Genomic DNA, 14,649 nt, shown 5'->3' on the forward strand with positions numbered 1-14,649 from the left:
AGAGTCGGACACAACTGAGCAACTGAACTGAACTGAACTGAAAACCCACCACCACCAGAAAAGGTTCCCTAGAGGGATTTGCAATTTTTTGTTTGAATTTCCTAACTTCGGGCCTGATATTTGATTTCAAAGTCTGTGTGCACAGTACTCAGCAACCCTAGGAAAATGAGAAAATACGCCTGTTTCCCCATTTCTCTGCTGGTTTTTACACCTATTCCTATTCCGCTTTCCAGTCCCTTCCAAAAGCTCCTGAAAAGTACTCCCACCCCTCTTACAGGTTGCCAGGGGGGAAACACGTTTATTTTGGATTTTGGTGGTGACACAAACTTATACCAAACTCTTCTTATGTATCTTATTTCTTGATATTTCCTTTTGTATTATGTTTTAAAAAACATAAACACCCCCTTGACCATTTTAAGCATACAATTCAGTATTGTTAATATGTTCACATTGTTCATCGTCTAGAACTTTTTCATCCTGCAAAACTAAAACTCTAAACATATTAAACATGAATCCCTCACACCACCCCCTTCTGGTTTGTTTCTTCTATGAATCTGACTAGTTTAGGAACTTGAAGAGTGGAATCACACAGCATTTGCCTTTTTGTGACTGGCTTATCTCACTTAGCCTAACAATACTGAAGGTGCCTTACAGCAGATTATTTTTGTATAAAATGTGGGGAAGCTAAGGGGGAAAAAGGAACAGCAAGGCTTAGGGTCCCAGGGTGGACCAATTCCGCCACCCTTGCTTTCTCTTCTCTTCAGCTCACACCTGTGAAGCCCGTGCGCCCCTCTCAAATGAGCTTCAAAGATTAAAATCCTCCCGGTCCCTTCCAGAAATATCCCTGCTGGATCGCTGCCATGTAGGTAGGGAATAGGGTGGGATTCTTGGGAGAGCAGTCGGCGGCAGCACAGAGCAGAGGATCCCCAGCGGGTGCGGGTCCCTGGCAGCGCCGAAAGAGCAGCAGGAAAACCTTGGGCTCTGACGGCCCCTGGACCTCTGATCTCCCTACACCTGCAGTCTTTTCGTTACCAGGGCTTCAACTGGACCGCGGAGATACCTTGGGCAGCCCTGAAATTATGCGATTTGAGGACACGCTGTCAACTCTTATCCCGAGATCACGCCGTAAAGCCAGACTGCTTCTCCAGTTCTGAACTGGCCCGGACCCGCGCTGTGGTGGCCAGGTGTTGGGAGCTGGGCGAGGCAAGCCAGCCCGCCCCAAGGACCTTCGATCAGGCATCCCCTCCAGCTCGGCGCAACCCCGCAGGCAACAGACGTGCCAGGTGAAGGAAGAGAAGAGCAGAGGCAGCAGTAACTCAGCTTCACTGCACTGCTTCCCCAGATCCGACAGGCACAAATGATTGGTCTCCCTGCCTCTCTCTTTCGGGGCTGCTAAGCTAGCTGCGTTCTGCCGGAAAAACACATCGCCCAGACAGAGCGCAGCGTTTGGGGACCTCGGAATTACCCCCGACCCGGGCCCGATAGCACAGGCAGCGGGGCGAGGGACGCGGGAGCGCGGCATCGCCGAGTGGCTCTATGAAGCGCGGGACCCTGGGCGCTCGCGGTTGAGCCCGGGTCCCAAGGACAGGGCAGAGGTGGGAGGACCCGGGCTTACGGGAGCACAGCCGCTCCTGCAAGCACCCCCCGGAAACCCAGTCCTCGCTGCCGCTTAGCCGCACCAAGGTGCGCCTCCTCGGTGCGGAGTCCCACCTACCTCCCGCCACCCCGCCGACCTCATAAACAACTTCGCTAACCGCAGAGGGCGGAGGCGGGGCGGGCGGGCCGCGGCCGAGCCGAGCGCGGGGGCAGCGGGGCGGTCCGGGGTCAGGGCACAGGCTACGGCCGCGCCTCCCGATTGGCCGGGACGCCGTGGGCTGCCCCGGCGCGCGGCGCGGGCGGGGCGGGGCGGACGGGGGCGGGGCCTGCCTGCCTGCGCGTGCCCGCCCCCCGGCCCCCGCCCGCTGTGTCCGCGCCCCTCGCGCCCTCCCCACCCCCGCCGGCCGCCGGAGTTTTTAAAGTGGGCTGACCGCCCCGCGAGCCCGACATTCGGGAGCGGCCCGACGCACAGCACCGGCGCCTGCCGCCTCCCGCCCCAGCTTTCCTGAGGCGGCCGTACAATCCTCGGCAGTGTCCTGAGACTGTATGGTCATCTCAGCCTCCGCGTCTGCCCGGCCCCGGACTCTGCCAACTCCGGTCGTTTTCAAGCCACTTCTTGTATTTTGAAAACCCAGAAAAGCGACTCCTGACTCCTTTTCGAAGGAAAAAGAAACTTCAGCCCCCTGCTCGCTGCCCACCGCCCCCAACTTTTTTTTTTTTTTTTTTTTTTTGCGTTTGACAGCGTCCTTCCACTCCTTTCCCGACCCCGCCTCCCGGTACAGGTTCCTCCCCGTCACCGTTCTCCACCCCCTTCCCCCGCACCAAGCCTGCCGCCCGCAACTTCCACCTGACCGTGCGGACGCTCGGGACCTGCGAGCACCTGGCACCTTTCACATCGGCGTGGGCCTCGAGGAGTGGGCTAGGGCCACAGCGAAAGTAGCGGCTGCAGCCCGCGCTGGCCCTGGAGCTCAGGTGCTCGGAGCCTCAAAGGGCCCCAGCGACAATGACAGCTGACAAGGAGAAGAAAAGGTAAGCGGGCGTCCGAGCCGGCAGGGGAGTTGGTCCGGGGTGGGGGTGGCGGGGCTCCGCGGGACCGCCGCTGGGAGAAGAGCGCCGAGGGGACTTTGAGGACCCAGGGATCGATTTGGAAGGTTTGGCAGGGGAGCGCAGGTGTCCAGTCTGGGGACGCGCCGCTCCGGCTTCGCGGTCGAGAGTTCTGTGGCCCGAAGGAGCCGGGAATCTGCGCGGACAACGAAGCCAGGAAATAGCCCTAGAGGTCGGAGGTGCTCTCGAGGTACCTTCCAAAATCCATCCCCCTCCAAACCCCGCACCAAACTCACGCGGCCAGCGTGTTGAAACGTTTCTTGGTTGACTCGGTCAAGTCAACTTTCGACTTTCTCACGGCCCACTTGAAGGGGCAGCATCCACTCTTTTTTCGGGACCCGTGGGGTCCTTCTAAATGAACTCTGCCCGCGCTGCCTCCCGGAACTGGCAAGGGGCCGGAGGCAGAATGCAGCGCTGGGACCGGCCCCGGCAGAGCTGCCAGGGCGCAGCGAAGGGACCCACTCCAGGGCTCCAGACCCCACGGAAGCTGGAAGAAGTCCCTTTCCTGATCCCGCAGCTTGCCTCGGCGGGAGAGTGGGTAGTGGGCCCGGCTGCCTCGCGGAAGCAGCTGTCTTCGCGGGTGGGGAGGGGATGGCGACACCGGGCACTCCCGGCAGGTCCCGGTGTCTCTCTCCCAAGAGGACAGAGAAGGGCAGCCACGACATGCCCGCCTGCCCTCGCCAGCCTCTCGGCACTGGGTGAGAGGCAACGGAGGCCAACTCTCACTGCCCTCCTGCCCTCTCCCGGCGAGGGTGAGAGCGCACGGCGTGGCGCGCAGACGTGGGAACCACCTTGCCTCCTGCCATCGCGCGCGGCTTGCAGCCTGGCTCCCCTTTCCTCTCAGCCTCCACTCGTGCCGCCCCAGCGGGCTGGAGCTCTCCGCCCAGTATTCGACGGTGGCTGGTGGGGCTGGGGTGCGGGGAACTGTAATCGAACGAGTGCTGGGCCGGCTGAAGGATCTGAGCCTCCGGAGATCAGCTGCTGGGGGGTTGTACGGTGGTACGGAGATGAGGAACCCAGCCGCGATGGGCGGGCGTGACCGGCCTCGAACCGGGGAGCCCGAAGACCTCAGTGCTTGGGTCGATTTACTCGTGTTCCGACTTCGGGACCGGAGCCAGAAACCGTGTATCGGCTGGTCGAAAGCGGCGGTTCCCACCTCGGGGCACCGATAAGGGTTTGATAAACAGGAGCAAATCGCGCCCTTTCTGGCAGAGCGCCCGGGCCCTTCGCTCCCGGATTGCCGGGAGTGGAGCGGAGAAGAGGAGGGGATTGAGCCTAACTCCGAGTTTACGGCCGCAGCTGCCCCTCCCGCGTCACTGCGGCACCCCCAGGCCTGAGATGGCTAACGGAGTCTTGCCTCGGTCGCTCTGGGCCCCCCCCGGAGACCGCAGCGGGCGCGCGCCCCGGGAGGCCTCGAAGCACCCCTGGAGTCTTCTGTCTTTGAAGGGCAGCGAAGCAGGGAAGGGACTTTTAAGATTCCAACGCATTTTGCAAGCCCAGTATAGCCTGCCAATAACAATGATTGAACAATCAAAAAACAAAGTTATAGTCAGCTCCTCTGCGCGCACGCTGGGCTCCGGAGCCGGTGAGGGAAACTTACTGTACATTTTACAACTGTGATGCCTATCGGCAAATGTTGCAATCGCGGAGGTGGGGCCTGAAGGTAGTCTTGACAGATGTGTGAAGCGTCAGTTTCTCCCGCGCTGCTGTGCACGGGTTCTGTGCTGTTACATATGTTAATCGTTTCAAGAAACTTGGGAGCAGAGGAGAAATTATTTCGACATACCTGACTGTAGTGCCTCTTTTGTTAGAGATAGAGGGAGCTAGAATCGGAGTTGGAAAAAAGTTGGGTAATCAGGCTCTGAATTATTCGCGAGAGCAGCAGATTTAAGAACCACTGTGGGGATTGCCTATGAGATGTCCAGGAGGCCAGAGCCGATGGCCCTGCCTGTCTGCCTGGCGACTGGCCTTGGTTTTTATGTCGCAGACCGGCAGGGCAAACATTTGTGTCCCTCACCATCCGGAGTCCTGTGAGAGGCTGTCCAATTGATGTTGGGCTAAGTGTTTTGAGACATATTTCCTTTTCTAGTCTGGCTCTGTTTGCTGGGGGCAGGCTCCTTGAAGGACCAAGGTATAATTAAAATATGTGAACCAGTGCATTGGAAGTTGGTGTGTCATGTAAGTGGTGATCCTTAGCTTTGACAAAGTGCTTCACAAGTTCCGTATGAGGCTTTCAGGTTAGGATTCTGTGTATAGATTCTTAAGATGTGATTCTTCTGGTTCAGCGGAGTCTCTTCTTCCCCCAAATGCAAGATGCATGGAACATTCGCAGTGTTCCTTCTAACAACAGGCGTTCAAGAAATGGGCAGGATTGTTTTGTTCCAGAACATTCATGCGTCGATGGAGATGTTAATGTTTAATAATAAAAGAGTTTACTTTCTAAACGTTTGGCTGGCCTTGACAGAGGGTTTCAAAGTGTGCTCTTTTAGTGGTAGTGGGCATTCCTGCTGACATCAGAGATGGCCAGATACTTGCTAAGGGTGCTGCACTCACTCTTTGCACTCACCTGTCAGGAGTGAAGTGAAAGTCTCTTTAATCAGGATTCCTGGACTGTGAAGAGCTAGAAAATGTCTGGGCTACTCACTTCATAATCAGACAATTTTTGAGTCCCTTCCCTGAAAGAGAAATCAGTCTGGAAGTTCTTACATACATGGGGATTGGAGAGTGGTTTGGATAAATGTAAATCAGATCCTTGGATGCTCAGGGATCAAAGTCCTTTCCCAAAGCTAGACAGCTCAAAGCTCCTTCCCAGAAGGCTTCTATTGCTTAGTGTGGGGCCTCCATGGAAAGAGGATCAGAAATCTCCTCTCCTGCCCCTGGGTGTAGTTGTTCCTCTGCTAAAGTAAAATTAAAGTCCACCTCTTATTCAAATCTAAAGGCAAAAATATTGCTGGGCAGTTTTTCTCAATGTAAATATGTTTTCTATAAACATCCCTTTAACATTTGATCTCTCTTTCCAATTGCATTACTGGATGTAATAAATTGATGTAACACAGTACAGGTTCAGGTGAATAAAATTTAACTCACAGCTTTTGTGAAGTTCTAAAGAATGCTGTGACTATAGGTTTTTTCAGTATTGCTGATGGGAATCTTACAGTTTTATGCAAGGACTGTTGCCCAGTGGAGAAGATTGCTTTGTGAAGCAGAGAACTACCTGTCAGTGGAGACATCCAAGAGGCTGTACTGAATACGCTGGCAGTTTCACTAGGAGTGAAAACCATAAGACAAACTGTTTAATTCACTTCAAACGTAAATCAGTCAGTCTCTCTCTCTCTTTCTCTCTCTCTCTCTCTCTCTCTCTCTCTCTGTGTGTAGGGTAATCCTCAATGTTTTAGGAATCTATTCTGTAAAATGTTTACAAATAGAACAGAACCAATTAGATAATTCTTAGTACTCCAGGATTTTAGCCCAATACATTTGAAAATATTTGCTGTCATTAGTTATCTCAAGATTTAGGCTTTTCCACCTCTCAGGAAATCTCTCCAGTAGTACTGTTTTTTCCCCCTCAGTTCTGGCCCGTACCAACATGACTTTTTGTTTTAGCCTAATGAATCTTCCCTTTTGCTTTTGGTACTGACCTTCATTTGTAGTTCATAGCAGGTAGGGCTTTTGCCAATATTGTGAAGTTAACAGTGTTTGCTCCCAGGATTCCCAGTACTCTTTATCCTCACTCTCCCAGTACTAATATCTAGTGTCCTGATGAAATTAGCTCTGCTTTTCAAACCAATATGAAAGCGAATGTGTATGGAACACCTACTCCCTCTCTGGATAAAATGTTGAGGAGACATTAAGGAATAAGGGATGTGGTCTTGGTCTTCAAGTTGTTTAGTTTGTTTGGGGGGAGGGAAGGACATATAAGGAAGCTTACCTAAAAATATAGGTAGCTTGCAGCTTACTTGTCACTTTTCTATTGAGATAAAATCTTTTGAAGCTAAAGAAGTTCTTAATCACATATAAGCATAATTATTGAAAAGTATTGTGTGTTTGGGAGTGGGAGAATGGGTTCCTAGTTTTCCCTGGAATCACACAGGAGAGGCCCTGATAGCAGCATAAAGACTGGCTCTGAGCGAAAGTCAGTCAGTGTCAGGGATAGTCAGTGTCAGGAGTGATGAGAAGTAGAGGGTTCAAGAACATCTCTGGGGTATTCTCCGACACCATAGACAGAAGGGCCCCCAGAGTTGAATGTTTGCTATTCTTTTCTTGCTTGCTTTGGTGAGGGGCATGAAGGGAGGCACCCAGTAGGGGTCTGGGAGTGGTGGGATGGAGATTCCAGTCCCATTAAGGGTAATCGTGGAGACAGCCTAGACTCGAGGAAGACCAGGAAGGGACAGGGAGCTTCTTAATCTGGGCTTTGTGAGTGGGCTTCAGAGGGTGGTCTGTGAGTCCCTGGATGGCTGCTAGTGTTAGGGATATAAGTATTGTTCCCCACAAGGGAAGTCAGTTCAGTGCTGATAGCCTTTCATAAGTTCTGTGATCTGGAGAAGGTGAGCCCTTGCTCTTGAATGTCTGATTTGGTGACTGCCCTACCTTTCAGGATCTTACTGTTCAGGTCTCAGAGACATCCACATTTCACCACCAGTGTTTCTCCCTATCTTGGAGATGGGGGAGGAGGTTGGCATGTGCATCTAGTTAAAATTCTGTAGTGTGGCTTAACCTTACCTGTACCCACCTGTCTGTCCACCCACACGCCTGCCCTCGGTAATGGGGGGAGGGGTGGGGAGCCGTGCCCTGCACAGGCTTAGTTCTAATGTGGCTCATTTTATTACTGCTTCTTAAAATGGCCATGAAATTTTATCTTCACATTTTCCACCATCCTCAAACAGTTACTGGAGGTCTTTTTACATACTAGGAATCTTTGTGTCCTTAATATTAATTATATCTGCAGTAGGACAAAACAAACCAAAAAACCCTCAGTCTTGTTTGTGTAGGCACCATCCTCAGAACTTTCCGTGCACGAGCTCTTTTAATCCTCATAACCACCTATAAGATAAGCCCTGTTATTATCCCCATTTCCCTGATGGGAAAGCTGAAGCATAGAAAGGCGAGATGCCAAAGGTCAAGTAGGTAGTATGGCCTATGGCCAAGGCTCAGATTCAAATGGGGCAAAATGCCTTCGGAGCCTTTACTCTTAACCAGTGATCCATACCACCTTACCTTGCCTAAGATGTCTATAAATACCATTCCGGACCTGTGGCAAGTACTCTATAAATGATAACTGCTTTTGCTGTTGTATTTATAATTATTATAATTACTTTTCTCTTTCGTGACTCATCACTTGTTTTGACCCTGACATGCAGACAAGGATTGAAGATCTGAAGGGCAGGCTTGGAAGCCCTGGAAGCTCTTTATTTTTCATTGGTCTTCCTCGATGCTGTGTGGGCTTTTCTCCAGTTGCAAGGACCGGGAGCTACTCTCTACTTGCAGCACACAGGCTTCTCATTGCTTCTCTTGTTGTGGAGCACAGGCTCCAGGGAAAGCGGGTTTCACTAGTTGCAGCAGGCAGGCTCAGTAGTTTTGGCTTCTGGGTTCTAGAACACAGGCTCAATAGTTGTGGCACACAGGCCCAGGCTGCTCCAGGGCATGTGGGATCTTCCTGGACCAGAGTTTGAACCGTGTCCCCTGCATTGGCAGGCAGATTCTTAACCACTAGACCACCAGGGAAGCCCTCCACGTCCCACTCTTAACAGATGGCAGTAATTCAGTAATTACTGTAACCTTCGGACTCGATTGTGCAGAAGAACCTGTTAGAAGCTCTTCCTCCATAACTTTTGAAGAGCCATCTCCAAATCAAGATGCACAAAACAGCTTCTGGCTCTACTGATCTTTTGAAATTGTAATCACAGGAAGGAGAGAATGGAGGGGAGAATAAAGAATAGCTATGATCATTGCAATACTAGTACGATACATCTTTATAGGGCCCTTTCTCTGATGAGTCCTGAGCTTTCAGAGTCATCACGCCATTGGCCTCCACTCTGTGAACTTCGAAGGGCTTCTTGAGTTTTCCCAGGGCTCTAAAACACAATTGCATGAACATATCTCACTAAGGAGAGAGGCAAGCCATGTTGGCGGTTGCACATCATTGTGTGTATGGTGGCCATGCATGGCATGCCATTCGCAGCATCTATGATTTTCAGGTAGAAATGAAATGAAATGTTAGCCACTCAGTCATGTCCAACTCTTGTGACTCCATGGACTGTAGCCCACTAGGCTCCTCTGTTCATGGAATTCTCCAGACAAGAAGACTGGAATGCAGTGCCAAGTGCCATGCCCTTCTCTAGGGGATTTTCCCCACCCAGGGATCAAACTCAGGTCTCCCGCATTGCAGGCAAGTTCTTTACCATCTGAGCCAACAGGGAAGCTCTTTCAGGTAGAGATTGGGTGCAATCTGTCACCAATAGTCCAGTCTCAAGAAGAGTGACAGGGCCCTATGAGCCCTCTGGACTCAAGACAGGTGTGGAATGGACTAGAATGTTACCTACTTCTAAGTGGTCTTTTTTAATTTCCCCTAAATTTTTAAGACTACCGGTTAGCTTGACCACCTTAGACTGTTTCCAGAGATCACTTGTACATCAGTAAAACTTATCTGTCATGACCATCAGAACCTTTGCATGTTCCTAGGAGGCATATTCCGTGTCCCTCCCCGCCACTTGGAAAAATTCTTCGGTTTTAAAGTTACAAGTAACTTCTATTGGAGATAATGACTCTGGAAAGCAGTTCCTTTTCTCATGTGGAAAGCTATTTCAGAAAAGATGGTACGTCAGTAAGGAAAACAACTCTATTAAAAATGTATATATTGATTTTGCCATGCCCCTGTCTGGTTTACTTTCCCAATTCTACAAAACCAAGGAAGTGGATTGTTAGAAATCTCTCCTTGTATTCCTCCAGTGACTTTCTGCATCCCATCTGCATGGTACCATCCAATAAAAAAAAAAATCAAACCTGAGAGGTTAGTGCTAGGAATCATAACAGATTAATGATTTATCGGATGAGACTAGGCACTAAAATACATGAGTGAGGAAATGAGTCCATTTTCTGCAGTCACAGTGGTAATGTTGGAGGTTAACTAACCCTGCTTGTGGTGGTGGCTGCTCTCAATTGCTGGGGATGCAGCCAATATGAGAGTCTTTTAGAAGTTCATCAATTCTGTAACAGCTTTAGTTGACTCTTCTGGTCTCATTTTCAGTCTGAGTCTCCTTGCTTATGACCTATCACTGTGCGGAGTCAGTGGTTCCCTATGAATAAGGGGACACATGGCCTCAATCTATTCCAAAGCATTTTATATATACTTTAAAAATACATCAAAGTGTATGTTTGGTTTTGGTGGGGGGGGGTTATGTAATAATCATTGAAATCACTACGCTGGGTATCTAGTCGGACAGTTCTCTCTTTCTCTCTCAATGCTGTATTTGTATTAACAAACGTGTGTTTTCACCTCTTTTCTCAGCTATTTGTAAGGCATCCTCAGACAACCACTTTGAATTGTTGCATTGCTTTTTCTTGGGGATGGTTTTGGTCACCACCTCCTGTACAAAGTTACAAACCTGCATCCATAGTTCTTCAGGCACTCTGTCTACCAGATATAATTCCTTAAGTTGATTTGTCACTGCCACTCTATACTCATAATGGATTTGATTTAGATCATATCTGAATGGCCTAGTAGTTTTCCCTGCGTTCATCAATTTAAGATGTGTGTTTTACTCTTGATAAAAAAAGAAAGATTTCATATTGTTACCACTTTGAATAAGATTTGTTCTGACTGCCTCTGTGTAGAGGGCAGAGAGAAGGAAGGGCAACACATTATCCTAATTTTGTGTTTGACAAATTGAGCTGTGAAAAGAAGAAAGCCATACCATCTGCAGTGAAAGCTGGCGCTGGACCCGGGTGTCCCCTTGGGCTCCTGTTACAAGGTAGTTAAGCACGAGCACAAAGGGGGCGACTCAAACTTCAGGGCTAACCACTCTCATTACTAATGAGTAATTACAGCAAATATTTACAGGCCTCCTTTCTACCTTTACGACTTCCTGTTGCTGAAGCACTTTGGAGTATTGAGAAAGATCCTGGAAAGTACGTCATACCCAGTTGCAGGAAAGAATGTCTTTAACTTTAAGTGCACGCACTCTGTTTATGAATTCCATGTGGAAACAACAGAAAATTGTGCTTGGGAGGGTCTGTTCAAGGGCCCGTTCTTCAGAACTTGAAAACAAAATTTGAAAAATCAATGCCGACGGTCAAATGTATGAGGAGTGGAACACGTGATGTTTCTGCAGAATGTTCTAGAAAGAATAGGACTGTGCAAGCAAAGCACAAGTCGCTTGATAACTATTTTTTAAAGAACATATGACCTCTGCACTGTTTTTCTGAATGAAGATAATCAAGCTTAATTAAGTATATCACAGTATGTAAAGTATGCCATGTGGGGAATTCAGGAAGCTAGAAGAATATCATTCACTCCATCAAGATTTCAGAATAAACCACAATAATGCCTCCTTCCTCTGTACTTGGTTTAAGAAGCACTCCAGTGAAATTGCTCTCTGTAAACTACATACCCTTGTGTTTCTCTCCTGTGTTTCCAAGAGTTCTCAGATGCTATTTTAGAATGGCAGCCTTCACTCCAGCACTGGCTGATGTTGATGAAGCTAATTTTGGTGCCCAGGGTAGAGAGAGAGAAGTCCTCTCTGGAGCTGAAAGGGCTTTCTGGTGCCTGGGTTCAAGAGCTACATGGTGTTACCGGACACACCACATTTCACCTTTAGAACCTTTATTTGTGTGCTTGCACAACACGTGTTTATCCAGATATTAAGATAAGAGAAGTATGAAGGTCACATTTCGCGGGTGACAAGGAAACTTCTATAAAAGTAACCGTATGGCCATGCTGCAGGAGTCTGTCTTTTCTTTTGTACCAAGGATTTAGGGGAATTAGTGGTGGGTGGGGCCCGGGAGCCAGTCCCTTCACAGTATTCTGGCTTCCTTGCCTGTGCTGTGCATGTCCTGGCACAGCTGACATGTCCCTCCCATTTGGCCAGGCCCTTTGAGGTGGTCAGGATGTCAGGGGGAAATATTGGTCCACTGTGTGGCTGCCCCACTTTCTCGAACTTTCTGGTAGTCTCTGGAAATTAGCCCTTGCCCCCATGCATTTCCCTGCTATGTGACTGGCTGGGAGGGAGCCTGGCTGCTCAGATACAATAGCTTTCCTAGCCTCTCAGAACAGGTTTGCATGGTGCTGCTACTGCCCTATTTTAGGCAGGGTTGTCATGTCCTTGGAGCACAGAGTCTTTAGTGGGGCAGGGGAGTTCCTTTTGTGGATTTGCATGTTTCTCTTAAAGATTTCCAAGGATTAGCTGACACACTCAAAGCCTTAATGCGGAAATGGATCCTTGGTCCAGTTTTCTTCCCAAGGGCAGTCCACACAGCATTGGGAGTTCATCTCACTGACAAAAAGGGACCCCACTTCAGCCAGGCACCCCATTCACCATCACCCAGTGAGCCTCCTGAGCCCCAAATATGCCAGTCTCCTCCTTGTACCCTAAGGACTTCCTCACCCCATGTCATGGGTCTCCCTCCCACCTCTACTCCTTCAGCCCAGTCTCTCCATCTCAGATGTTCTCCCCATTTCTGTCTCTACTCGAGTATCTTCCTCTTTCCTAGCGTGAGGCCGAGTCCCCAGGTCTCCCCCTCCACTCCTTTCTAGCTCTTGGTTGCTTTCGCCAGAGAGCCTGCCTGATTATATTTCCTTGTTATCTAATGACATTTCATGTGGTCTTGCCTTTCCAGCAACATTGCATGTTGCTGGAGGGCAAGGATGTCTAATTTTCTTATGTGCCTTGTAAACATCTTGCACATTTTGAGTCCCTATAATCATGCTTAATTTAAAAAAACATACAGTTGCTTTATCGATGTCTCTTGGGTCACTTGGAAAGCCTGCCTCTTGGACTATGCTTTTCTTGTTCATGTAGATTTGAGCCCTTTTTAAATTTTCCTTGACAAGAGAAAAAAGAGAAAGGAAAAAAAACAAAAACAGAAGACCATAGACAGATGTGGTTGACTCATGATTTTACATCAAATGCAAGCATTAGGCAAGTATTGTGAAGTCAGGGCTTCACTTTAAGAATGCCCAATACACCAAGGCAAGTGCAAGCCAAACAGCAAAGTACTTCAGGTGAAAGTTTAAAATGGTCAGGTGGGAAAGGGTGTGTAGGGGAGTACCCACTCTCTGTTAGAAATCATCCTCCCTACGGAGCCTTCCTGATTTGCAGCACGGTGGTTCCCCCTGCATTCCCATGGCCCTTAGTCTAAATGGTGCAGCACACTGGCTCCCCTGCATTTACATGGCCTTTAGTCTGTATCGTGCTGCTGGGATGATACTGTTACAGCTTGCTTTTCTGTGTGTGTGTCTGTCTCTGGTCACCACTTAGGGAGTAAGCCCTTCAGGAACAGAAGCCCTGTTAACTTTTTCTGTTCTCAGCACTCAAAACAGAGGCCCACCCTTGGTGCCCAGTAATTGCTTGTAGACTCAGTAACTTGATCTCATGTCATGAACTTTGGGCTTAGTGCAGAGGGTTAGCAATTTAGGCAGAAACCTTTGTTCAGATCAACCTACCCATCCTCCTGGACCCCCCACCATGCGTGTAGTGAAGTCTGGGGCTACTGTCATCATCGCTGTGTACAAACATTCTAAGTTACCTACTGAATTCAGGTGCTGTGCCGTGCAGTGAGCTTTCAGAGAGGCTTTAGATGGACCTTGTACTCAAGGGGCTTGGAGTCTACTTGGTGAGTCAGAGAATTCCTAAACTGATTTGTTTAAAATCATGCAAGATGGTTGATGTTAAAGGTTGTCCTCACCCCATCTTTACGATGTTGCTGTCTTGTTATGAAGTCAAAAAGAGCTCAGACAAAACACTGAGCAACCTGGAAGATTGATAGTGATTGACTGTGAATAAGGGTAAGTAGATCTTGTGTACTGTGAATAGTTAGAGGTTTAAGGGAGGAGCATTAAGAGCTAGGTCTTGAAGATCAGGTAGAATTTAGATAAGCAGATGGGTTTTGGGCATTCCAGTGGGGTGAACAGCTGGAGTTAAATGAGGAGGTAGGAATAATTAGGGTGTACAGACCAGTACTGGTGAATCGGCTCCTTCCAGAACTGAATCTGGAGCTGTATAAACGTATGGGAGAAAGGGGTCAGGCCCAGGCTGGTGCTGAGAAGTTGAGGACACCATGGTATCTTAGTCATGACGTGATGGAACCTTAGGGCTGCCTTGGGGCCACAAGAGCAGTGCCTGCTTCTCTTGGGTTATTTGAACCTAAGGGAGATGCCCAGGGCACACCTATTATCTTCCAGTTGACTCTAGCATAAGCACCAAAGGGTGGGTGGAGGGTACCATGGTTATCCTTTGTAAGAATGACCTCAGAGACTGAAAATGCCCTCTGCATCTCAGGAAATCAGTCATCTGCAAATGTGCCCAGCTTGCTCTAGAATATATTTCTTTTTGGACTGTACCATGCCTGAGGGTAACAAATGCCTCCTGGGGTCCAGGGTGGGAGACCAGAAAGGGACAACTTGCTGTGTTCTAAATAGCTTCCATCAGGCTCTGTGGATGAGTGTGTGAGGCTCATCTCATGTTCTCATTTTGATGGTGAAGCCTGCTTCCCCCTAATAATTTGATGGGGGCTTTCATCCTCTCCCTTCTTGCCCTTTGTCATCATAGATTCTAGGTTTCTGAGTCTGGTCACTGTGAAAGGCTATTCAGTGCTCCACTGTTTGTAGGGAGAGAGGTATCCACGCTTTTTGGCAGTCTGTACCAATCACTGGGAATTGTGTCCCTTGCACAAAGAGGCAGCTGAGCTATTCCTTGGCCTACTCCTTTCCTCTTACGTGGCTACACCATTCCCTAA

The 14,649-nt window shown here is 49.2% G+C and overlaps 1 protein-coding gene across 1 annotated transcript in view; it reads left to right on the plus strand.

Moving 5' to 3' along the window:
• Positions 1-2,049: 2,049 nt before the first annotated feature.
• EPAS1 (endothelial PAS domain protein 1) overlaps positions 2,050-14,649 on the plus strand; it is a 92,241-nt gene continuing 79,641 nt past the window's right edge. The window contains exon 1 of the mRNA XM_006054785.4: positions 2,050-2,625. Coding sequence (XP_006054847.1) covers positions 2,600-2,625 — 26 coding nt within the window. The 5' untranslated portion in view covers positions 2,050-2,599. The remainder of the gene's footprint in view (positions 2,626-14,649) is intronic.

Source organism: Bubalus bubalis, chromosome 12 (genome assembly GCF_019923935.1).
Source record: "Bubalus bubalis isolate 160015118507 breed Murrah chromosome 12, NDDB_SH_1, whole genome shotgun sequence".
NCBI classification, from domain to species: Eukaryota; Metazoa; Chordata; class Mammalia; order Artiodactyla; family Bovidae; genus Bubalus; species Bubalus bubalis.